Below are 25216 nucleotides of genomic sequence, written 5' to 3' on the forward strand. Positions count from 1 at the left end.
CTCTTCACTCTTCCTCCTGTGAAGGTTGCTTCCTCCTTAGTGTGTGCACCAGAACGTGACCTGCACTCGTGCCACAGCTGCTCACAGAGCAATGCCTGATGTGGTTGAAGGCAAGTCCCTCATGTTTTCAAGAAAAACATCTTAAAATAATTGACACTCACCTTCAGTTTAATCGTTCCTTTATCTAAAATGGAAGACAGAGAGAGAGAGTTATCTTTCTGAAGCTAAGGTACTAACATTGTAGACATCTGCAGTTGAGTGAAAGGAGACCCCATGTCATAGAGCTGCTAACTGCAATACCCCTTTATTATGATTTCATCTGAAGTAATTTTCCTGCACTGTGTAAAACAATCTGCAGGGGGAACAAGTTGGACCTAGCAGAATTCTCAGAAATAAACTCGGTCCGCATTTATTTACGATTTTTGCTCAAGGTAAGCTGCAAAGTGCTCTATAGTTAGGGAGTACCACCAAGGCTGAGGTTTCAGCACAGGGCATCCTATGCTTACAGAAGTATTTTGCTGTAAAAAGGAGCTGACCTCTTTAGGGACTTGAATAATTCTCAGAACAAACACTCATAGAATCTGTTAGGATTGCTGGATACAGCCATACCTAAGATTTCTCTTTAGCATATGTTGTCCACATGTGTAAGCATCACTCCCTTTGAATTACTTAGCAATTGTCAGCCAATTTCAAAGACGACAAGGGGAAGATAAAACCAGAGACAATCTGTTCCAAGAAAGGAAATGGCTTTTATATAACTCCCAGTTTTTACACACAGAAGGGTTAAAACATGATGTTTAAAGAGCCTGATTGCCTGAGCCTTGTCTACATTACAGCTTACACCGCTGCTAGCGGCAGTAGAACAGTGCTACTGGATTTCATTTTCACTAATGTAAATTCATTCAGTATTAAGTTGGACATCATCAGAATACTTTTTGGTTTTACACACAGGATGGCAAGCGAGTTATCTGTCTTGGATTTTAAACACTTACCCAACTGCACAAATATTACCATCTCTTTCAGCAATACTCAGTCCTGAAGGCGGGGAGATTGAATTTCCAGCACTCATTTTAAAATAAGGGTAGAAAATGATGATGTTGTTGTAGACTTTATATTTTTTTTTAAAGTCAGCTTATCTTATTCCACATACAGCTCCCCAGTGTCAGTCAGGTTTCCAAAGGAAAGATCCTCACTATAAAACACTTGAATATCCATTACCTAGGGTCTCTGGATGTCTTGGTGTTCCAAAATTATTGGCCTTGGTGTTTGAGATCACATACATCAAAACCACATTAGCACAATCAACTGAGAACGTTTAGCAGTAGCCAATGAATTAAATATTAGTTTGGTTCCAGTTCCATTATCACATAAAGCAATTCTCTGAGACACTGATGTGTTCCCACAGCATCTCAATTTATAAGCTAGTTCTCAAGCTCAGAATTACAGGAACTTACCCAAAACTGTTCCATGGCCTCGTGACACAGTTTCTCCTTTGACCACTAACTGAATCTGGACTGTTGTCTCCTTGACAGAGTTAAAGATGGTTACACTTATAGCTTCCTCCACACCGGCTCGGAAAACAGAAGGTGCCGCAATCAAATAGCCCCTGAGGAGCAAAATCGGAAGCGGACGGTCAAGAACAGCAACGAGAGCGTGATCTTTATTTGTAACCACTTTATATATAGCAAAGGGAAAAGAACAGACTACCCTGTAACATCTCTGCCCCTGTAGGGTCACATTTGTGACCATCAGTAGCCTATATCTAACATGCATAAAATGAACATATAATGCACACAGAAATGAACAGAGCCAGAGGCTTACAAATCCTTAATATTTAAAGACAGTAATATTTATGTTTATTGCATATATATAATTATTTATATACTATATATAAACAAACTAAAAATACAACTAGATAATCATAAAAAGCTGAAGTTCATAAAAGAAGAAGGAGGTACCTGAACCTCCAGTAGAGTTTTGTAGATAATGCTTGGTTTTGAAACAGTTTGGCTACTTCTAACATTTTTGCCTCAATTATTTTTCATGGCTTCATTTTCATAGTTCAACTTGATATACAAAAAAAAAAAAAAGCAGCGACTCTCAATGCTGATACTCAGCACTTTCTAAGTGTCAGGCTCACATACGTGTAACGTGTCTAAACTTTCAATTTATATAGAAACAGCTCAAAAACTGCACTTGAAAGATTGGGCTCAATTTCTCAGTTCTGCCACCAATTTTTATTCAAACAATTAGATCCTGCAAGTTTAAAAACCCCAGCAAAATGGAATTATTTTAGCAGGCACACAGAGTTTTAAAGCCACCCTAGACGACCTCCCATATATGCTACAATCCTTGTGTTTCTGAATGGAATCGGTACATTCCTCTGTGCTGAATGGCACCGTGCCATGAACTTGTCAACTAAAAGCATTACAGACTCTTGAGCTCTTTGATGCATTGGGCTGTAAGCAACACATTTATATTCTCTTCATGACACACCTTTCTGTTTTGTTTTTTTTTTTTTTTTTTACCCAAAAGGATTTTTTCAAAACGAGGCGATTCCTCAGATGACTCTTTCAAGTCCAATTTCTCAGCCCGTGCCTTTCTGCAGTTCCATGAGCCAGGTTGCTTTAGCTGATGATTAATTATCACTTTGGGATGAGGATGATGGTGTTTTACAGCTCCCAAGTCATCTTTTATCAAATTCCAACCCCATGTTTCTCTCTCAGCAGGCCTCATTGCCATGGAGATCCCATTACCCCCCAAAGGAAGTTCAGATCTCTGTGGCATTTGAGTTAAACTGCACGGGGTACTTGCAGTTTCAAAACCTTATGGTTGCCAGGTTTGAAAAGTCATCAGAACAATAATAAATAACAATAAAATGTTACTACATAGCCTGCAAATTCTTGGTAAGAAAGACAGAGCTGATCTAGTTGCAGAGGGAGAAAGAGTACCATCTGCATCCAGCGGGGAATAATTAGATTCAAACTGTCACATAAGCCCAGCACTACAGTGCCATATGTGGAGCACATGTATCCACATTGTTCTAACTTGCTGCAACTCTTTCTGAAGTATCAGCCTGTTGACACGGCTATTTAAATCACTTAACAAACGGCATTTGAATATTAAATATTTAACTTGGCAATTAAACAGTTAACTTGACAGTGACTGGACAGATCCTTTAAGTACATTTGACTAACAGCTCTGTCAGGTTACACCAAAACTTGGCAGGACGTTAAATATTTTCTAGTAAGCAAGTGAAAATAAGTTCTCCGTGGCGCTCGGTTAATGCAGCTATTCACGATGTTGACGCGCTATAATAAGCCAGGGATAAAGAACAAAGCAAACCTTAACCAAAATTAACCTAAAGGTACTGGAACGAGCTGCGGATTCAAATTCTAAAAGCCAAAGAACTTTCCCCGCAGTGAAATGTTTCTCCCCGGATGATCTGCCCCACAAGAATGTTTCACACGCTCTGCGAGAGCGCCCAACATTACCTTCAGCCATCCCAAAGCACAACAGCAGCCCCTGTGCAACACCCCGGATTCCTTAAATAATTGTTCGCAGATAAAAGCTTTGCAGCCGCTCGCTGGAGGAGCTAGAGGCAGGTATTTCTAAGGAGGCTTTTTTTTTTTTTTCCTTTTTTTTTTTTTTTTTTTTTCCCCCCTTTCCCCACGCTCCGTACGCAGTTTTGCACCGGCGAGTCCAAACGTGCTGCTCGGCTGGGGACCCGCCGCAGCTCGCCTCCCCGACCCCAGCCCCTCGAGGGGACTTTGCCCAGGTTTTTATGAAGCGGCTGGTGCAGCCACCCCCGGAGCCCCTCGCAGAGCAGAGGGGTTCGCCTGCCTGTCCCCTTCGCCGCCACCCTTCCCGGGGGTCCCCGCTCGCCTCCCGGTACTTACTGCCTCTCGCGGGGCTGGGCTGCGCTCAGGCTGCAGAGGGTCAGGAGGACCCCCCAGGCGCAGCCGGGCTCCCTGCGGGGCATGGTGCTCCGGAGACACTCTCCGGCGGGCAGGAGGAGCCTTTTGTTCCCGGCGAGCGCAGCCCGAGCTCCCCCGCCGCCCCGCTCCCGGGCTCGGCTCCCCGGTGCCTCTGGCCGCCGCCCCCGCCGCGTCCCCGCCCCCGGGCCGCCCCCTCCTGGCCCCGGTGTCCGCTCGGCTCCGGCCCCGGCTCTTTGTCTGCGGCTCCCCCGCCCGCTCCTGACAGCGTGCACCGGGGGAGGCGGAGGGGGGGCGCCGGGCCCCGCACCTCCGCCCCCAAGCCCCCGGCCCCCGCCCGCTCCCAGGTGCGCTGCCCGCCCGGCGCCAGGCCCCGGCCCCGCAAAGCACCTGCCCGAGCCCTCCGCCTTCCTCCCCCGGTCCCCGAGGGTGCCGGGGTGCCTCAACCTGATGCCAGAGCTGCAAAAGCTTCGGGTCCGAAAGGTGTGCGTGTCCCCCCCCGGCAGGGCACAGCACCCCCTGCGCCGTCCGGTCCCGTTAACGGAGCCTCCGGACTGCGAGGCGCTCCGGCCAGCACTGCCGAAAAAACCGCTTTCCAACCCAAAATCCAGTGGCGGGACTGACGCTGCTCTATCCTCCTCCATCCCCAGGCCCTAACCTGTCCCTCTCCATCCCCGCCCGTGGTTCCCGGGGCTGGGGACAGGAGGGGGAGCTCTCACCGCAGCAGAGGGGGCAGCCTGAGAGTGGAGCTCCAGGGAAAAGCACATCCAAAGCGAGAGCAGAGCCTGAGGGTGACAGAAAAAAAATTAAACGCCACCGAGATACCAAGGAATGATTTCTCCAACCCCTGCTGGAGACAGCCGGGGCAAGGCAGCATCCCAGATGTGCTTCAACAGAGCTGAACTCTGCCCGCGGGGATAAATGAAAACCCTCAGTGTTGGTCAGAAAACCAACACACCTGGCTTAAGGTAAACTGAAGAAAACAGAAAAAAAAACAAAAAAACAAAAAAACAAAAAACAAAAACCACTTTGTTTTTCTTAAGTTAGCTCCATTCCATTCAATTTCTTCTAAAAATCACTGATACAGAGCCCAGCAAAAATACAGATTTGTACCCAAAAGACAAATCAATAGTTTACCAAAGGCCCTTTCTTCTAACTCCAGACAACAGCAAATCAAATTGCTAAAGGTACTAAATTCTAAATTTTTTATTGCCCTCTTAAAGTTATTTTGATCACCACATATTTTAGCAGTATCAGCACTAGCTAACAACTTCCTGCAAGTCAGGCCATTCCCTAAAAAACAATCATCAAAAAGGAGTGAAGTTGCCCTGACGACTTCAGCAATAGGACTTCAGAGGCTGATCAGTCCACAGCCAATAAAATGGTGCCCAAATTTTTACCTCGTTTGAAATTTATACTAATTTTAATATGACTTCTCTTAAAAAAAAAAAAAATCAAACCATTAACTCAAGCTTTTTTGGTAAATTCAGATTATCTTCAGTAATGGCTAACACTGCTAGAGGTGGCTCTTTTCCTACTTAAATCTATCTCAGAACAGCATTGTCTTATTTTTGTGAGGAGGCATAACAAGTCTAGAAGAGGAGGGAACAGATTTTGTCAAATTTAAAAAAAAAAAAAAAAAGCTAGAGCTTTAAAAAGTATATCTCACCTGAAAATTCTTTAGATTGGACAATTTAACAGTCTCAAATCAAAAGGACTATTTGCAAAGCTCATTATGGTTTTTAGGATTGGCCGTGACAGTTAACGTCATAGCCAAGAGTTGGGAAAGTTTTAAAGAAATCACCTATTTAAACCACTCTTATTACATCAGCAATCCTTGACTAATGTTTGTCTACAGATCCTGTTTTAAGACCTGCCCTAATTGTCAAGACCAGGGTGGAGAATTTAAGGGATTTTATTCAATACAATCAGAACATCAGAATTATGCTCTCACTCCTGAACAAGAAATTTTTAAAGATTGTTCACCACCTTGAAAAAGGTTATTTTTATTTATTTTTAATGGGATTTTTCTACCTATAGCTCATCTGTGGGAGAAGTTGCAGAATGTCCTGGAGCAGCTTTCAGCTTTTAATATTATGTATGCTGAATCCGTTTTGCTTGCTGCTGTGCTGTTTAGCACAACTGCTCCTCTCTTGCTCACTTCATTGCTCATGTATCTTCACATGACAAAACAATGCTATGAGAGCTACCAAGGGACTCTTTTGTTTGCCCAAAATTGAAGACACGTGCAAGAAAGCATGAAGTCAAAAAGAGGCCCTCCTAACACATCTTTTCTCTCCATCTTTAAAGTTCATAGAGTTTTTCCTCTGATCTCCCATTCCTCAGAAATGTATAATTGTACTCAAATGGTACTAATCATGTACTAGGAGTCGCACTAGTTTGTACTAGTGAAGATGGTCAAGGCTACTAGTGAGGCAGTGTCTTTAAGGATAGGTGACATGTTTTGTTAATTGTGTTAATGAGTTTAAGACATTACCACTCTCCACAAGCCTTGCACTAGTGTTCTCTGTGGTGATGTCAGTTCAATTGACATTACCTGGTTGTACATGGAACTAAATACAATGCCCGCCATTCCGATTTTTTTAAGAGCAGTGTTTTTCTGCAGATGTTTCACTAGAACATTAGTTTTATCTTTCTCCATCTCCATACTAAATGCAACTATGGCACAGCTGAGATCAATATTTACTTGCACCAACTCTACCAAACCTAGGTCATGCTTCAGTTTACAAAACTCTTAATAAAATAACCGTTTATAAAGCAACAACTAGAAATCGAAATAGTTGGATTGTCTAAATTTAAAAGAGTGGATTCTTCCTTACTGCTGCATTCTCCTTCCATTTATTCAAAGTCATTCAAATTCTAGAACCATGGAGATTGTTTCCTAAGCAAACCAGCTGGGCTTTATGAGCAGCAACTTATGACAAAGTTCAAGTAGGAATGTTTTGGGTTTGTTTTTTTTGTTTGTTTGTTTTGAGACAAACCAAAATGCAAAAATAAAGAAAATCCAGTAATTCCAAATTCTTTTTCAACTTCATCATTCTCTGATACATCCACAGAACCCTGTATGCCTCGATATTTTCCTGTATGCAAAGGAGCCACCCTAACGTTGGCCTCCTCCTAAGGGTAACACCTAAGAGCACGTTGGAATCCTTTGATTAAAGACACTAAGGAGGCAAAATGAACATGAAGCACCTCTGCTGTTCTCACGGTAGAGCAGCCCATAACTGATGTACAATACCTCACCAATCAAACCCACGGTTTTGATAAGAGTCCCGCAGAGATCAGGTATGTTTTGGCTGAAACAGCATCACGCTTTCAAAAAAAAAATCATCACCTCTACACTTAATCCATACCTCTTTCTCGAGCAGACCCACAAACGGTTGAGTTCCTCACAGACTCATGCCTGAGATCTATGGGGTATGTGCCAAAAAAAAAAAAAAAAAAAAAAAAAAATCACAAAGTGCCACTAACACCCCTTCTGTGGTCATCCACATTTTATTTTTGAAAAAGCTACGGGTAAGGGCTTTGAAGAAGCAACAGGACTCAGCAATGAACTGATGAGTGCAGCAGAGTGCACTTCTAAAATGGAGCTCCATCATCTTCAGCATAATGCTATAATATTTTTGAACACGAAACCGGTTATTTCTACATTTCAGCAATCCCAGCAAGAAATGATCATTATGTGGAGTATAACCCTTCTAAATCATTGTCAACTTTTTTAAAAGGAGAGATTTCTTCCAAAAGGAAGATTTTTCTATTTGATATTTACTGACTACAAGAAATATCAGGCAATTACAGTCTCTGAAGACTGCAAACCATCTTCTAATTACAAAAGTATGTGCAATCCTGTAAATAAAGCTAGAATCAGCTTGGTCTGAAAAAAAAAGGCGGCTTTAGATATCATTACAAACTATTTAGTTACTGAAATGGAATTTTCTGTGCCTGCCAAAATGAATCCTATTCAGTGTGATGCAACAGGTGTTGGAATTCCAGCAGCCGCCTGCAACCCACATCTGGTAATGGTTAGGAGTTTAAAGGAAGTTCTGTAAGAACAGCTTATGTATAAAAACTATTCATCAGTCAAATCTATGGGTCATATTCACCCACCCGCTCGCACCGTGCATAGCTCAGATTTTTATTTCATTTACAAAAAACGTAATTCTGCTCCTTGTGAAATTTTAGGAATCTCAGGCACTTGTCCAGGTTGAAAGCGTGCAGGGGATTGGCATGGCTACACCGGTGTGTCAGAAAGGTGAGGGAGGGGCTGCAGTCTATAGGTGTGAGTACACCTATATTGGGTCTGACTAGTTCTATTTTATATCCTGACCACTCATCATTGCAGAAGAAAGAATTCCACCCCCGCCCCATGTCCCATCTACTTAGTAAATAAACAGTGTGCAATGTTAAAATTATCAGACAGGTATTTGGCAAAGAAATAAAACAGAGTTAGCACTAAGCTCTAAATACTACTAATTCTTAAGTCCTGCTACTCCCAGCTGTACCTCCTTTTGCCTTTTTGCCCCCCTCCTCAATTGCAAATTCAAATCAGTAAGACTGCTCACAAAATTCAAGTGGATCACGCCATTAATCATTAGCCCTTGTTAACTGCCTCAGCCTGAGTGTTATCACTAACTTGTCACAGAGATGGCCAGACCGAAAGGCACAGAAGGTAACACTTTTTTGAGAATACACGTGTAAATTGTGCACTTAAAAGATGCTGCAGTAAAAACAAGGCTGCTAATTATTTAGCTTTGCATTAAGACCTGTATGCACTAGATATCAGTGGAAGGTGGGTGAAAAAATAGAAAAAACAAAGAAGTCTGGCTTTAGAGAAGCCAGAATCATTTGTCCCCCCCTTACCAATGGGAAAACATTCACGTTGGCCATTACGTACTGCCAGACAAGAATAAGGTCTTAGTTAATTTTTACAGCATTATATTCATGGTAAAAAACCCACACCCATTTCTTTAACTCCCAGTTTTGTTCTCCCTTTGTGTTTCTGTGACAGCCTCCTTTCTGTAACCAAACAGAGATATCTAATGCAGCAACTGATAACTGCAAAGCACGTGTCCTATTGGCTTTGCCACAGTACTGCAGGCTTACCAGCAACAAGGATCATGTCTTTTAACAGAAACTACATCAGTCCAGATACAGAGAGGTAGAAACAAGACTGATCCCGCCTCCTGGGAATACAGGCATCTCTAGAACTAAATTACAAGGAAAGGATAATTAAAGAGCACATTCAAAATAAGAATACAATCGGACTAGCATATAACAGGATAATGATATTGAGGATGTAATTATTAAATAGCTCTGTCAAAAAACGTTTATTAATCATCTACAAAACAGGAGAAGCTGATCTTTGAGTAGTATAACATTTTAATTGCTGACAAAAATTACTGAAATAGTACTAAGAAATCATTTGTATGTTGATTTAGAACAGGAATAGAGCACTGTGCTTAATCAGAAGTGGCTATCATTAAAACATTTAGTAAGAAATTATTTCCCAGTTTTCTACTCAGTCTCTACATAGAAGTCTGTCCATAATCTAGTGTTTGGTGGAAGTTTTATACATAAATAGGGGATCTAGAAAGGTTGAGAAGTCTCCACACATTTAAGAGTTATTAAAAATTCAGCTGGACACCTTCCTAACTAGAAATGGGTGGAGGTGTCCTTTTATCATAAAAAGCATATTAATTTGAGAAATTTGATTTTGCTCAGTTAGGTGAAGACAAATTTCTCATGACAAAAAGATAGCAAGAAAGGGTTAAGGGCTCTCAACAGCTTTGGGCACTGCCTATACAGATACCATACCCTACCCTGTCCATAATATGCTGAAGTTTGCAAGTGTGCTAACACTGCTCTAGAGTCAGGCTCACAAACTTCATCCTGGTTTAGCTGGGGATCAGTGCTGCACTCCTATGGTTACTGGTTTACCATTTCACTTACTGAAATACTATCTAAAAAGTTCTGAAGAAACACACAACAAAGCCTGACTGCTGAAAGGACGAAGCGTCACAGACAGAATATCTTTTTGGGTAGTAGTCCTGAAAACTCTACTGTGTTTAGTTTCCCACCCCCACATGCAGTAGATACTAAAACAAAGAATTAAGTTCTGATATCTTACAGGCCATCTCCAAACACATATTATCTATATAAACAAAAAAATTAGTTATGTCTTGAGGCAAATTGCTACCCTGAGAAATTTAAGATCCTGAAATAGCAGGAAACTCAGTAACTCTTGCCTATACATTATCACAGAAATATTTTAAAAGAAAGTGATCAGAGGCCTTTGAGACTGCTCTGCAAACCTCATCCTCCACCCTTGTGCTTGCTTTTCAGACCACACACAAATGCAGCGGAAGAAACAACCTAAAATAATTTCTGTGAGTCGAACAGGAATGCTCACATAATCACTGGAAATGCTCTTAATTGGTGTGGCTCAGTGGTGCATTTCAGAGCTGTTAGATCTTCTGCTGCTGTGGAACTCTTTTCATGTCCTGGCAATCACAGTCCAGCCAGCAGTTTGTTTATCATATTCAGTATGAGTTTCCGGATCTCCAACAAAGTGGTATTTACTCCGAGGCAGGGAAGACTGCAGTAATCCAGTGAGTTCTCATTAGCCTAAAATGCAGAAACATCTGCTGGGGTCATGAGCTGCTTACTTGCTGCTGATGAGCAAAGAATCAGCTCCATTTGGAGCTAGTGTGAACAAAGAATTGCAGGGTTGGGGGGTGGTGAAGAGACAAACGGGCCTCGATCGTCTCCTGGGTGCAACTCCACCACAGTGCAGCCCAGGCAAAGGGGGGTGCTGCTCCCTCACCTGGAGCCCCGGTGACCCTGGTGCAGAAAACACAGGAATTACAGCAAAAAATGCTTTGACTCAGCCCTCCTGAGCTGGTGAGCAAAACCGTCAGGCAGCACCAGTGTAACTGAAGAGAATGTGCTCAAAGCTCCCCAAGAAACACCAGAACCCAGGCAGTGCAAATCTGCCTTAAAATTATCTTTGCCAATTGCTTTTTAGACAATGAAGATAATTTTGCAAGGGACAGATACATTTCTGTGCTCCCTCCCCCCCTTCCCACCCAGGATCTCAGACCTAGCTTGATCATTTCACAATTCCTCACAGTTTTTGGAAGGGGAAACCCCCCCCCCCCCGCAAAAGAAAGAAAAAGCACCTTAAGATACATGAATGTTAACAATAGGTCAGTAAGAACTGGCCTAAAAGAGGAATATATAGGTCATAAATACCGCACAAGTTCAGAGAGAACAAAACTAAATCTACATTGATACAAGTTCCAGAAGTGAGATTATTAATATTAGGTAAAATAAAAAGATTGATAACCTGAATAAAAAAAGCCCTTAACTTGTTTAGGATTCCAACTGATTAAGAGCACGTGACATTGTCAGAAAATAAGTGGAAAATACAAAATAAGTGGTGTCACATCTGTTTAGCTCCTGCTTCAGTGATTCTGCAGTTCTTAGTTGTTGTTGTTTTGTTTGTACAGCGTTAAAATGGCAGCATCTAATTCTGTGGCTATTTCAAGGTGGAGGAGCCTAAAACACTTCTGCAAAGAGCCAGAACAGAACCACTTAGAAAGAATGTTCAGGAAAATCAAGATGGAAAAGTCTCTGTTCACAACAGTTTCAAACCCTTTCCTGGAGAGGCTGAGCTGCTTTTTCTAACACTTGTTCTATCGTTTGTACGAAGAATTACGCAAGTGTTCAATTTAAGGAACAGATCGGCTAGAATGCTCAAACGAATGCCTGTGATTCTGCTGAAACAATGAGCGCACATCTCCAAGCACTTCATTGTTTTGTACACGCAGTTGGCCTTTAGCTCCAGGACTCCCGCTTTGCTTTCGGCTTGTTGTACAGAGGATGACTGCCACCTGCAGCACCAAGGATGAAGTGCTTCCCCAAAAGCCTGAGCACCTTTAATTGTGATCACAGCAAGTGGAACCTTCCTCTGCCACCCTTCTTCAGAGAACTAAACTAAGAGCATTTCACTTCACTTTACAGTGAAAATTAGTATTGCTGTCTGTTGCTTAAATAACATTTGGTGTATATATATATATACACACAAACACCACCCCCCCCCAATAGTATCTCAATAGTAGGAAGACGCTTGGCAGAAGAAGATGGGTTTAATTTAAAAGCAGTTCTTAAAAAAATTTTTTTTTTTTTTTTAGACCAGCAATGAGGTCTACCATCAAGAAATCTTAAGAAAGACATTCTGACTTATGTCTGTGCAGAGACAGAATTATCAAGACACTATAAACTTGATTTTCATTTCATCTCTCCTCATATTTAAGAAAACCCCTCTCAATTTTCCAAGTTCCAGATTGACACATTTATCATAAACGGGTTAAAAGCATGAGGGCAGACATCCTAGCAATTACCCAAACCTTGGAAAAACAGTTCTATGACCACCAGTTTCATCATATAGAAGCCTTTCTACCAAAATCTCCATCCACCAAAAATAAACGACTACCAATTTGCAGCTAAAGCATGACTTAACTGCTTAGCAAAGTTCCCCATCCAGTGGCCAGCCTCGGAGGTGCAGCTCCTGTTCCTGGCCCAGAGCCTGATCCTGCTGCGTGCAGCACCCGGGACTCCTGGACCGAACGGCAGCACACGGCACAACTATTAGGTGCAGTTCACCTAACATATTTTAGTAAGAAGAAATAACAGATAAACAACCTAAAATAACTCAGTGCCCTCCCACTGGCTCATAGATAAGTTGCAGTAAAAAATAAAAAAAAAAATGACACTGATATTACATAAAAGGAGTCTTTTTAGTTCGTTATGTATTGATTTCTCATCCAGTGTGCTGCACATCTTACTGATCCAGTTACTACAGCTTAACTCACTCCTAACTTTTAATAAGAGGAGACAAGAATCTAGTTATACCCTCAGTAATACCAGGAGGAAAGCCTAAATAGCACTTTAAGGAGCACAAGGTGAATGCTCCAAGTATTTTTCGAGCAGGCCCAAAAGCTTTATAGACACAGCTTAAGCCAGAAATGTAACACTAAACAGAAAATAGAAAGCAAAGCTTTTGAAAAACCATCACAAAAGGAGGTTTCACAGGTATAAAAAATACAGGATACAGCAACATCTTTCATGCATTCCATGTACAAAAATGGCAAGTACGTTGAAAAAACCTGTGGCACATATGTTTGTAATAGCGCACTCACTCTCAGGCACTTACTCAGTAGGGAGGTTTGAGGTTTTTCTCCACATCACAATCTTCTGGCCTCAGCACAATGGTGCCAGTAGGTCACAGCTTGCCGTTGGGACTGGTCAGTGCCTCTAAGTCCATCACTGCACATACTGTGTAGTATGAGCCCTACGTAAGCCCAGATGGAAACAAAATCTTCTGTAGGAGATCAGTGAAGATATTCAAACATGAAGGCTACTGATATAGCAGTGGAAAATAGTCTTTATTATTAAATAAAGTCCTTAAAGAGAAGGTGTCAGGTTAATACAAAAGCATTTATGATTTTAATAATTTGTTTCCAAGACAATTAGGCAACAAGTTACCAAAACTTTTCACTTGGTACAAGTGACCAGGCTCCTTCCAAGCATCAACCTCTATTTGCTGTCCACGTAGCTTTTCCTCTCAGCAAATCCAGAAATAAGGGACAATTAAGAGTTCCTCCAGAAGCTGTTCACTGAGTGACCAATGATCACGCTGCTCATTCCTACAGATCCCCCCGATGTGATCAGCAAGTGCTCAGGACCACATACACAATTCCTCACCTCTATTAAGACAGGCTGCCCTCTAAGGTACACTACTTTGGAAAGAGATTCAAATCAGTTACTTGAAGCCAGTTTCAAGAGAGAAAACCATGAAGTTTAAGAACATATAGATCATATTTGCTAAGAATAACATTTCTTATTAGTTACCTTTCAGTACTGTCAAGGCAGAAGGTGATGAGAAAGGTATCAAATTCATGTTAAAAAAAGATGACTCCTTATGGGACAACTTGTAGAAGAAAACTTCATTTCTTACATTAGTTAGCATCCATACTGCTGGTTTCATATTCTGGTATAACTGAAAATTTGGGCAAGTTATATGTTCATACAAGAAGTCTGCTGGCACTGATTTAGTATCCACTCATTAGTAAAACAATACACAAAGTTAGTTGAAGTACCAGTGCTTCACATCATCTAGTCCATGATTCTCTTCACATATGTTTTGGTTATGCAGAGAAACTTCTTTACTAACTTCAGATGACAGGTTCTGCGCTTCTGCAAAGCTCCTGGAACAAATGAAACAAGTTAAATCAGTTACTCTGGAGGATAACAACTTCTGTTTAATCCCAAAGGCCTGGACATTCATGTCATCCTCCCACCATGTAGCCATCAGAAGAAAAAATGTAAAATGTGAATTTTCGTCCCAAAGGCAAAGGAGAGGAAGGGCAGTTTGCAGGACAGTGAGATAATGTGGCTTTATGGTCTATTAATCTTCAAAGATACTAGCTGTAATCTCTTCTAGGGAAATTAAGAGAGGAAAGGAAATTTATCATGCTTTATCTCTTCCTCACACTCCCAGTGATATTTCATATTTGTTGACACAATACTTGAGGAAAAAAACCTTTTCTGTGTTCCTCGTATCTCCTAAAGGATGATATATTTGCACGACAATTATTTAAGACTTCCAGTTCACTTTTTTTGTCTCCTGGAGTTCTCCACTTTCCTACATATTTGCACTTTGCCAGGGCTACTATGGCTCCCTGAGATTCTCAGCTAAAGCGTCAGAAAACATCACACTAAAGCTGTTCACTTCACATACACAAACTAAACACTCCAAACATCTTTACTTTGACTGTAGGTAGGGTAGGGGTAGAAATACAGGAGTCTGCTATGAACAGAATTAAACTTAGTGCTACTACCCTCCTCAATATACAATATACATTCCAGATATATTCTGGTGAGATTATAGATTTTCCTCTGAACATAGAACCAATGAGTCTTTTCACCTGGTTGCTGTAAATACCTTTGAATCACTTTATCCAGTTTCTCAGAAACTTCTTTAAGGTCTTTCAGTACATTAAACGTTTTTTCACTTTCTTCTGAGTGGTCTGGCATAATTTCTGTCAGAAGTTCCTGTGTGACAGTTAACTGCTTTTGCAGTTCACCTGCAGTGTGAGATGTTGAAGAAATTATTCAAAATGCATGCAACGGCACTAGTGAATACAAGATAATTTAACAGTTGCAGTGACCACAGAAACAGGTGAACTAGATGATGGAAAACTACTGCTTGTTCACCTTTCACACACACACTATGAAAAAACTTGAAAGCCAAATTATTTTTATCTATCTAGACTAACATCAGCAACAGGCTATGAAAATTGCTAATCAAGCTCTCTTTTAGAGTATGTCAAAGATTTTTACAAGACAAATTGAAGAGAAAAAACAGGTTTTAGACATCAAAAATTCCTTGGGCAGTTACATATATTGCTATTGACATGCACCCTAAGCACAAAATTTATCCAGTCCTCTTCCTTTAGCATTCACAAACCAAAAATACATATTTATTTCCTTGCAAGCCTTCTTACAAGAATTCTAAGCTCTTCAATAAACCTTTTCCATTTGAAGTGCAAGCAAGATTATGGTAAATGGTTTAAGAATCTCATTTCTTGCAGACCAGCAGTTTAAAAATGTAACTTTTTGTCCAGACTTCGATACAAAACACAAGTGGTAATTTATTAATTCAAGACACGATACAATACATTTCAGCTCCAGTTCTACAGGAAATGTGAGCATGTCTACCCATGTGACTTTATCCCTCAACACAGAAACAAGAGATCACAGTATTTCTACAACTTGCTTACCCATTAGGAATAAGAAAGGAGGAGGAATGCCATGAATGCATTAGTTAAAAGATATTGAAACTTGCTAAAGAAAGCGTATGTGAATACCGCTCTAGCTTAGAAAGTTGATTTTTTTTCCTGCTGCAAGACAAAAAACTTGTTCAAGTGCAATTTAGTGGTTAAACAGACAAGAATTATCCATAGCAAAACATGTGACTAACACTGCAGCCCAGCATCCATTCAAGCTCTAAGAGCACACAAAATTCCTCCAGTGGCCACAGACAGATCCAGCAATAACAACGTAAGAATTTTAGCATACCAAAAAACCACTATTTCCGAAAGTAAATTTGACGAAGCAAGTTTTCATACCAAGGTATGTTAGCTTATCTCCTTCTATGTGAATATTCTTTATGGGCAATGCATGTCTAGTGGCATCCAGGGAAGCTGCAAAGCTTTTATATTGGTCCTTAAATTTTTCACAAACAGGAACAAGGGGAGAAAGTATTTCCATCTGAAAAAGACACAGGATGAACCAACACTTCTTCAAAAGCAGCCATTTTGTTAGTACAGACCTGGCTCAATACAAAAAAAAAAAATTGTAAAAAAAAAAACCCAAGTACCATCTGAAATGCTCATTGACAGAAGAATTAATGAAGTTTGTGGTGTGATACTGCTATCATGCTGTTCAATAACTTTTCCTCTACCACTCCAAAATATCTAGGTCAATACCAGTTTCCTTGTTACTGTAACTCAGAGACGTTAGTAACATAGCAGGGAAAGTGTCTCATATTTGATACTCTGACTGTAGCTAACAGTGTATTCACCAGAGGACAAAAGTCTTGTTTAACTTTTGAAATCCATATTTGTTAAAAGCAAACACAGGTTCAGTTTTGAAAATTAATTATTAAAGAGAGCTATCTTTTAATTTGACACAACAGAACTAACAAAATACTGAAAAACAAGGGAGGGCTTAGCTTCTATGATAACCTGTTATCAAGGATTTCATACAACCAGGCCAGATTGCTGTCTAACATATAAAAATAAGTCAAAGAGCAGGTGGCGTTCACTTCTCATCTGAGGGTTAGCATCTTGGCTCTAGGTGTAACTGTCATTGTGTAACTGCAGGATGTTCACATGGTTTTAAGATACTTGCATCTCCCGTGCATCAACCATAAACTGCTCTGGCAAGCAGTGTGCTGCTGCTGCTGCCCCTTGCCCAAGAGCTTCAACTTCTCCCTCCTGCTGATCCACAGGGGACAACGCAAAAGGGACAAAGGCATTTGCTTCGGTTACTAGGGAGCGTTATGTGCCACAACAGGAAGCAGATATTTATTTTGTTTAAGCAGCATAAAATTGTACCCCAGCAGGCCACAGCAGCAGAGGAATCTTCTCTGGATAAAGGACTACTTCATAACTAAGCTTCTTTAAATATAGGAGAAGCATAAACTGTAATGAAGCCTACCTGTTTGTCTAAGGCTTCATCAAGTTTCTGCTCTCTCTCTTGGAGAAGAATTTCATGCTTCAACTCACAGAGCTTCTTGTGTTGTCTCTCCTTTTCTTCACACAACATTAACAAGTTCTTTTCTGTTTTTTCCTCCAGCTCAGCAAGATTTTTTCCTGCCTGTTACATACAAAAATACTCACAACCAAAGTAATGCTACATCTAAGTAATTAACATTCTGAATAAACAACTATAAGTCTCAGACCAGGTCAGAGAGCTTCAATTAACAGAATCTGAGAACTCACACAATAAGCACAGTACATTATAGCTAAAGCCCCCCCCTCCATCTTCTCCCCCTACTCCCACTAATATTTTTTCGTAAAGGAAAAATATGCATATACACCGAGTTAACAAAGAACCAAGTCACTGCTACAACCTTGAACTCCAAACACACTCACTCAGGGTTTTCCCAAAACGTCTACATACTCCTGTGCAGTGGGACTGACCTTGGCTGGGCACTAGGTGCCTACCAAAGCTGATCTATCAACCCCCTCCTCTGCAGGTCAGGGGACTGAGAATATAATGAAGGACTCAGGGGTCGAGATAAGGACAGTTTAATAAAGCAAAAGAAAATAGGAAAGTTTATTCTCTACTTCCCATCAACAGGCGATGTCCAGCCACTTCCTGGGAAGCGAGGCTTAAGTATATGATTGCTCAGAAGACAAATGTAAGTAAGGAACGTCCCCTCTTCCTCCTCCTTTCTCTCAGCTCTTGCTGCCGAGCAGACACCATACGAAGGGGAAGCTCCCTCTGGACAGTGGGGTCAGCTGTTCTGGCTGTAGCCCCTCCCAAGATCTTGCCCACCCCAAGGACTGGGGCAGCCTTGATGTTGGGTGAGCGCTGCTCAGCAGCAGCCGAAACACCGGTGTGTTACCAGCCCCTTTCAGGCTACTAATACACAGCATATAGGAGGCTGCACGGGGAAAATTAACTCCATCTCAGCCAGACTTGACACACCCTACTTCGTGAAGAACCAGCACCAGCTGAATAAACTGGCACAGAATTCTCTCTAAGAATTTTCAAAGCAAGTCATACAGTTTTACAACCACAAACATATAAAGTCACAAAAATCTAACTTCTATGGATCAGAAAGCACAGACAAGAAAAGAAACAATTCCTCAACGTCATGTTCTTCCACCTGAAACACCAAATACTTGACTGACTCACCTTTATTCTTAGGTAAGTTAAAAGCAGTGTCTGAGATTCCAGCTCTGCTATCAGAGATCTATTCAAACGTTTTCCCTTCAGAAAAAAAAAAAAAAGAACATTTTGGTATTTAAACAAATTATTTTTTCAATGTTCAAATAAATTGGACTGAACATCCAATTTGTGCCTAGAATGATCATCTACAGCCAGCTCGATGAAAAAAGTTTGGGTTTTTCATCAACAGCTGTTAAATATACCTCTTTGTTCCACCATTTTTATTAACATTTTCAGTAGATTTTCTTAATACTGGTAGAGAACACGAAGTTTCAGCGCTACATTGAATGAGATCCCTAAATAAGGCACTTCAAATTAGGTTGAATCAATGTTAGTTTTCTGAGCAAAAATGTCAGAAAATATTTAAAGATAATGTGATATAATTAAAAAGCATGGACAGGAATACAAAAACAATCCACTTGAGGAGCTGCTACAATTGGAGCTGATTCTTCACCACAGGAAACCAAAAGCGTTGAGACACCTGATGAACAAAACAAACATTACTAGCAGTAGAACAGACTTATCCTCTGACTTCTTCCACAAGGCTTTAGATTATCCCAGGACCTCAAAGTTGTTATCAAGATTAAACAGAAAAATCTTCACCCATTTCAACAATGTAACAAAGGAAAGCAGTGACACTTACTGCTTTGTTTGGGTTTTGATGTGTCCCTGTAGATCCTTTGCCATCAGATTTTGAAGCAGGAGTCTTTTTGTGGACAGTTTTATCTGTATCACAACAGGAAAGTTATTGCTCTTTTCTACCAATGTATATGGGGTGGGACAACATACCATCAGGTTTTTCCGAGGCAAAGATAATTTCAAAATTATTATGTGTAAAGATAACTTGTGCTCTATTTCTGGCTTTGGTGATACTCATGAGATGTGGATCATGAGCATTACGTGACAGTTACAGATAGATGTGATAGATTTTTAAAAAGGGCTGATAATCTAACACCCATCTGTTATAGGAACAAAGACCTGAGAGTACTTCGTTCTACAGTATTTGATCTCAAACAAAAAGAAAACAGCACCCAAAGGATACTAAAAATAGAGAGGTTAATTTAAACCCTAAAGGTCTTAATACCTCTGCTTAAAGATACTTGAAATACTTTCAGAGAGATCTGGATAGACTGGAGCGATGGGCTGAGGCCAACTGCATGAGCTTCAATAAGGCCAAATGCCAGGGGCTGCCCTTGGGCCACAACAACCCCCAGCAGGGCTACAGGCTTGGGGAGGAGCGGCTGGAGAGCTGCCAGTCAGAGAGGGACTGGGGGGGTTGATTGACAGCCGGCTGAATATAAGCCAGCAGTGTGCCCAGGTGGCCAAGAAGGCCAATGGCATCCTGGCTTGTATCAGGATTAGTGTGGCCAGCAGGGACAGGGAAGTGATCTTGCCCCTGTACTTGGCGCTGGTGAGGCCACACCTTGAATACTGTGTTCAGCTTTGGGCCCCTCACTAGAAAAAGGACATGGAGTTACTCGAACATGTCCAGAGAAGGGCTACAAAGCTGGTGCAGGGTCTGGAACACATGTCCTGTGAGGAGCGGCTGAGGGAACTGGGATTGTTTAGTCTGGAGAAGAGGAGGCTGAGGGGAGACCTTATCACCCTCTACAACTCCCTGACAGGAAGCTGCAGAGAGCAGGGGATGAACCTCTTTAGCCTAGTAGAAAGCGACAGGACAAGAGGGAATGGCCTCAAGTTGCGCCAGGAAAAGTTCAGACTGGATATTAGGAAGCATTTCTTTCCAGAAGGGGTTGTTAGGGGTTGGAATGGGCTGCCCAGGGAGGTGGAGGAGTCCCCATCCCTGGAGGGGTTGAAGAGTTGGGTCGATTTAGAGCTCAAGGATATGCTGTAGGTGTGAACTGTGCTAGGTGAACAGTTGGATCTCTAACCTAGGTGATTCAGTGTGTATGAAATAACATTCACCTTATTTGACAAAATCTTTTTGTGAGTATAGAATAATACAAGGGTTACTCATCATCAAGTTACAGCACATATGTTAAAAATAATAAACCAAAAAACTGAGTAGGAGTGGAAGCTTACCATCAATTGCTGAAAAATCAAGCTGCGGTCGTTCAAGTTTATCTTCATCTAATAAAGTGGACTGCAAGTCACGTTTCTCAAAACTACTCTGACTTAAAGACTTAGAGAGAAGACCTGTAGAAAGAAGCTGTTATCAAACTAAAAGAATTAGAACAGATTCTGTGCAAGTTCAAAAATATACGTTTTCACTAATATGTGGCAAACTTAAGCAAACTTTTACACGTTTACTTTACATACATCATTTGTATACTCTCTAATTTACCTAGAGATAAGGTATTTCGTATTTTGGAATGTTATCCTCTTAAACATAGTTCAAAAAGAACACTCGGATATGAAAAGGGAATGTTATTTCCTCAGGATTTTCATATCAAGTTAAGGTCTGGCCCGAAAATTCTTTTGCAATTCTTGCAAAAGAAACAAAAATGAACTGTTTTGCAGACAGGGATTTTCACTCATTCACGCTGGGTTTATTAAAAAAGATTAAAAAGCAGGGCAACGGTGAGGGCATAGTAAAAAACACCAGTTCAAAGCCTGTGCAGAAGGCAAGAAATATGCTTATTTTAGACAACCCACTCAATTCCAGATTAGTTTTCTAACAGACCATCCAGGCAAGAGCTTAATGCATTTGCATTTACACCTTTTAGTCGATCCCACATAAAGTTTCTTAATTCCCTTTGTGTATACACAATAACTGGCAGTGAGGCAAGTAATACAAAGTACTTTTCAACAACATTTTAGAGTTGTTAAGAGTTTCACAGATTGGCACTACAAATTCCCCCCAAAAGAGCTTTTAAATTCTGGTAAAACCTACCAGCAGAAGTTGTATGTTTCTGAGCAAGAACTGATCTTGATTTAGTTGAAGAAGATGGTTTACCAGTAGATATGGAAAAGGAATTTGTTGGAGTATCCTGATAATCAAGAAACAGATTAAGACTGAGCATAAACAGTAACTGTGATCAGCAATATATCTTACCTCCAGCTCGAATGCCGACAATACACAATGACAATAATCCCAGGGTGTCTTGGCGCTTTTGCAAGTCGCCCGAGTTCAGTCCCAAGTTCCCATCCCAGTAAACATCTAATAATACACCACGACTCCCTCATAACCCAAGCAAACTCAATTTTTTGCTGAGGTCTTGCTGCCCCACGTCCCAGCTGCCCCTCACGCCATTTCTACCCTTTGCTGAGCGACGTTTGAGCTCGGCAGCGAGGCGTCCAAGTACCTTCCTGACGTCTTTCTTATCGTACTGCAGGTAGCGAGACTTCACGATTCTTCCTCCTGAAGAAGGAGCAAAGAGAGCTCAGCCGGGCTGGCCGTCGCGCTTCCCACCTCAGCGACCGGCCGCGCCTCAGTCAGAGCGGGCTCCCCCCTCACCCCCCGGCTACCTTTCTGCTTCGTTTTCGGCGCTTCTCCGCCCGCCACCGCAGCGGTAGGGTGGCTCGCAGGCGCGGACATCCTGCAAAGACAGAGCGAGAGATGACAACGGCACCTGGAAACGCCTGAGGAGACGGGCGGCGAGACGCGCCCGCACCTTCACCCGCCCGCTCCTTCACCCTCTCGCCGCCGCCATCGCGTTCGAACCGCCGCGCAGGCGCAGCACCAGGGCCGCGCGCCCCCTGGCGGCGTGGAGGGATGAAACAAGCCGCCCCCCGCCGGGGCAGCGCCCGTCCCCCCCGGCCCGGGCTGCGCTCCCCTCAGCACCGGGTAAACCGAGCAGCGAGGGCCTGACCCCGCCGGCTGGCCCCGCGCACTGTTTCTTCCTCGGGCTTTTGGAAGGAGGCGGCTACGCTCTACGGCTTCGTCTGGCGAAGCCCAAGAACACTACGCGAGGGCTCTTCTGCGCTGCCTCAGCGCTCTAAGAAACCGCTGGAAAAGGGCGGTGAGCACCAGCGAGGCCGCCGCCTCCGCAGCGGGAGCCCTCACAGCGCCGGGGGACGACGCTCCCAGGCGGGAACAGCACCGAGGTTCTTTGGTTTTGACAGGAATCCACCCACTCCCGCTTCTCGCCGCAGGGCCCTGCCTCAGAAAGCACCTGGCTGCCAGCGAGCACCCATCCCCGAGCTGTGCCGGGAGCCGCGGGCCGGGCCGAGTCGAACCGAGCACCGGCCGCCACAGCCTCAGGGCGACGCTTCGCGCCTCCCGCCCCGCCGCGGGGTGGGGAAGGGGGGGGTGCGCATGCGCAGTGCGCGCGCGGCGCTGAATGGGCGTCGCCCTGCCTCCCCCTACCCGGAAGTGGCGAGCGGCGCCTCGGCGGGGCCTGTGGCGGGCGGCGGTGCTGGCCGCCAGCGCTTCACCCACCGGCTGAGGTAAACGGCGGCGAAGCGCGGCCCGGGGCTTCCGGTGGGCGCCCGCTTTCCTTCTTTCCTTCTTTCCTTCCTTCCTTCCTTCCTTCCTTTCCTTCTCTTTCTCCTTTACGAGCTCTGTGGTGGCGGCGCCTCAGTGACCGGGTCTCGCACAGCCCCGGGACGGCGCTGCCCACCGAGCCCCGGGGCGCTGCGGGGCGGGCAGGGAGCTGTGCGTGTGAGGAAGGGGGTCTGGCGGATGGGGGCCGTGGGGCTCCGCCGCTTCCCTCAGGAGCCTGGGGGCCGGCAGCCGTTCCTCGGGGGCACCCCTCGGGGCGGGGGGTGGCGCAGGCTGGAGCCGCGCTGTGCCCGGCTTCTGGGCGGCTGCGTGGGCTTGTAACGGCCGGGGGGGCAGATGTGTTGCTGCTGACTCGTTTTACATCTGATGTGCCCCGAGAGCTGGACATGCCCTAAGGGAAGGAACGCGCCTCGCCGCCAGTCCGCACCTCCCGTCTCTCAGGCGATACGCGGGGGGAAGATCTTGCCGTTGATCAGGGTTAACTTCCATCTCCTGCTTACTGATCTTTCAACCATGCAGCGTTCGGCTTTTTCACATGATGTCTCTAACTTTCGGTATGAACAGCCTGTAAGCTTTCGTACAACTATCTCCATATCTTTCAAAAAAAAAAAAAAAAAGTTAAAACTCTCTGGGTTCTTTTGTTTCTTTGTTTTATTTTTGGGCAACTCCGGACGGTATCACTGCAGCTCCTGTGTTGAGGTTGTGCTTTATCGTGGTGACCATCATTGCCTAATTGATGCACGCCTCTAGCTGTTTCTGGCTTGGTAGTGCTGTGTCTTTTCGGTAAGTTGGGTTTTGCAATCTGGAAAGTAACGCTTTTGCAAGCTAGGAACATCTTTTTGTTACATGTTTGTAGACTAAGAGTAGCAGAGTACTATCCTGATTCGTGACTCTTGTGACCGTGCAGTTGATACAGGTACGTGCGATCCTAATGCAAGATGACTTCCCAGTATAATTTCTAGCCTTGTTGTCTATTACTCCGTAAGTTTTTTGGCAAAATTCTTCCCCAGCTTTATTTGCAAGTCCTGTTTGTGAAAAGTGAGAAGTGCTTTGAATGCAAATTAGTTCAGTATTCTTTGATTTCACCTTCTGGAAATGGGTGGCAGTGGAGTAAAGGGCTGGAGATGATCTCAGGCTTCTGGCAAATGCAATTAGCCTTCCAAAGATGTCATCAACATCCTCCCACGTTACTCCTAGAGGTGGATCGGTATCGGTTTGTCTACCTAGCTGTTTGCAAATAAGAGTTTGTCATGGGTAATTAGAAGCTCTCTGATTTCAGGTCTGTTAGCTGGAATACATGACTGAAGTACTTGCCCTAAAGTTACAGTGTGAGGTAACCCTGCATTCCGGTTTAGTATATTGGTGTCACACCCATCAAGTTTTATTAAGCCTTTGGTGTCTTTAACATGGAATTTTATCAGGAACAAACTCATTTACTGTAGGAGAAGAGGTATGGGAAACTTCTAATACGGATGTATATTCACGCTAGCTTCAGGATTTGTTGGGGCTCTTTTTAGAAAAGAGTTAATCTTGATTATTTTTGTCTTTGAACTGACAATGAAATTCTTTATCTATATGTGAAGTCCTGTAACATCGTTTATGCTTTTCAGGATGGTGCATTGAAAGCCATTTTCTTAATCATTAGTGTTTACTTATTAGCATAAAACTTAGGGATTACTGCACTACTGTGATGGAACTGGTTTTGTAGAACAATATGGGTTGTTTGGGGGTTTGGTTTGGGTTTTTTCTGTCTCTATGCTTGAACGTTTGTCTCAACAAAAAGCGTTTTCCTAGTTGAATGTTGTAGATTGTGGAGTGACAGAGTAGCTGTCTGTGCAAATGGTTAGTATAATCAGAGTGGGAAGACTCAGGTTTGTGTTTTTTTGTGGAATCTAAAACATTTATAGAACTGAATAATTTAGGAAGAGTAAATGCAGCTGATCGTTTAAATGAGGTTTGTGCTTTGTACAGACTGAGTTTTCTGACAAATAATGATTCAAACATTATACCACTTGAATAATCCTGTGTATGAATAACTTTGACTCATGAACTTAGTTCAGTACTACTTAGGCTAAATATGGCCTTTCCTTTGCTAGATGGTCAAATACCACATTTTGCGTCTCTTAGGCACTTAAAAAGGAAAAGTTCTTAAAAGATGCAACAATATTAGGTATTTCAACAGTCAAGGAAAAGAGTGAAAAAAATACTGATTCAACAAAAAGTCTGTGGTTCAGTACTTTTTTGTGAATGTGAAGGCTGAAGGTGTTTATTAATCACCTTTCTAAGAAACAAGATCTACTTATTCTAATATCAGGGAGTTACAAAGCCTGAA

At 42.7% G+C, this 25216-nt stretch overlaps 3 protein-coding genes across 5 annotated transcripts in view; 1 reads left to right on the top strand and 2 right to left on the bottom strand.

Annotated features, from left to right (window-relative positions):
• Positions 1-4063, bottom strand: part of CPAMD8 (C3 and PZP like alpha-2-macroglobulin domain containing 8) — a 58317-nt gene extending 54254 nt beyond the window's left edge. Inside the window, 3 exon segments of the mRNA XM_074927935.1 lie at positions 162-184; positions 1455-1606; positions 3900-4063. Of these exon segments, the coding sequence (XP_074784036.1) occupies positions 162-184; positions 1455-1606; positions 3900-3982 (258 nt within the window). The 5' untranslated portion in view covers positions 3983-4063.
• Positions 4064-13383: 9320 nt separating this feature from the next.
• On the bottom strand, positions 13384-22102 carry HAUS8 (HAUS augmin like complex subunit 8). Its single transcript, XM_074927956.1, has 10 exons — positions 21909-22102; positions 21746-21801; positions 21334-21430; positions 20523-20636; positions 19123-19205; positions 18447-18521; positions 17241-17399; positions 16148-16289; positions 14962-15103; positions 13384-14224 (listed from the first exon to the last, which is right to left on the bottom strand). Exons 1-10 carry the CDS (start codon positions 21976-21978, stop codon positions 14104-14106), a joined length of 1059 nt encoding a protein of 352 aa, XP_074784057.1. The 5' UTR covers positions 21979-22102; the 3' UTR covers positions 13384-14103.
• A 667-nt stretch (positions 22103-22769) lies between these two features.
• Positions 22770-25216, top strand: part of MYO9B (myosin IXB) — a 44908-nt gene continuing 42461 nt past the window's right edge. For all 3 annotated transcript variants that reach the window (XM_074927923.1, XM_074927924.1, XM_074927925.1), the window contains exon 1: positions 22770-22829. The gene's annotated coding sequence lies outside the window, so the exon portion shown is untranslated. The remainder of the gene's footprint in view (positions 22830-25216) is intronic.

This window comes from Athene noctua, chromosome 27 (genome assembly GCF_965140245.1).
Source record: "Athene noctua chromosome 27, bAthNoc1.hap1.1, whole genome shotgun sequence".
Taxonomy (NCBI): Eukaryota; Metazoa; Chordata; class Aves; order Strigiformes; family Strigidae; genus Athene; species Athene noctua.

What these genes read in the sequence shown, in the direction of transcription:
- HAUS8 (XM_074927956.1), bottom strand. Translation starts at nt 21,978, where the DNA reads ATGTCCGCGCCTGCGAGCCACCCTACCGCTGCGGTGGCGGGCGGAGAA. An exon ending in TGATTTTTCAGCAATTGATG is followed by an intron (nt 19,206 to 20,522) that starts GTAAGCTTCCAC and finishes GTTGTGATACAG; the next exon opens with ATAAAACTGTCCACAAAAAG. An exon ending in AGATAAGCTAACATACCTTG is followed by an intron (nt 15,104 to 16,147) that starts GTATGAAAACTT and finishes CTCACACTGCAG; the next exon opens with GTGAACTGCAAAAGCAGTTA.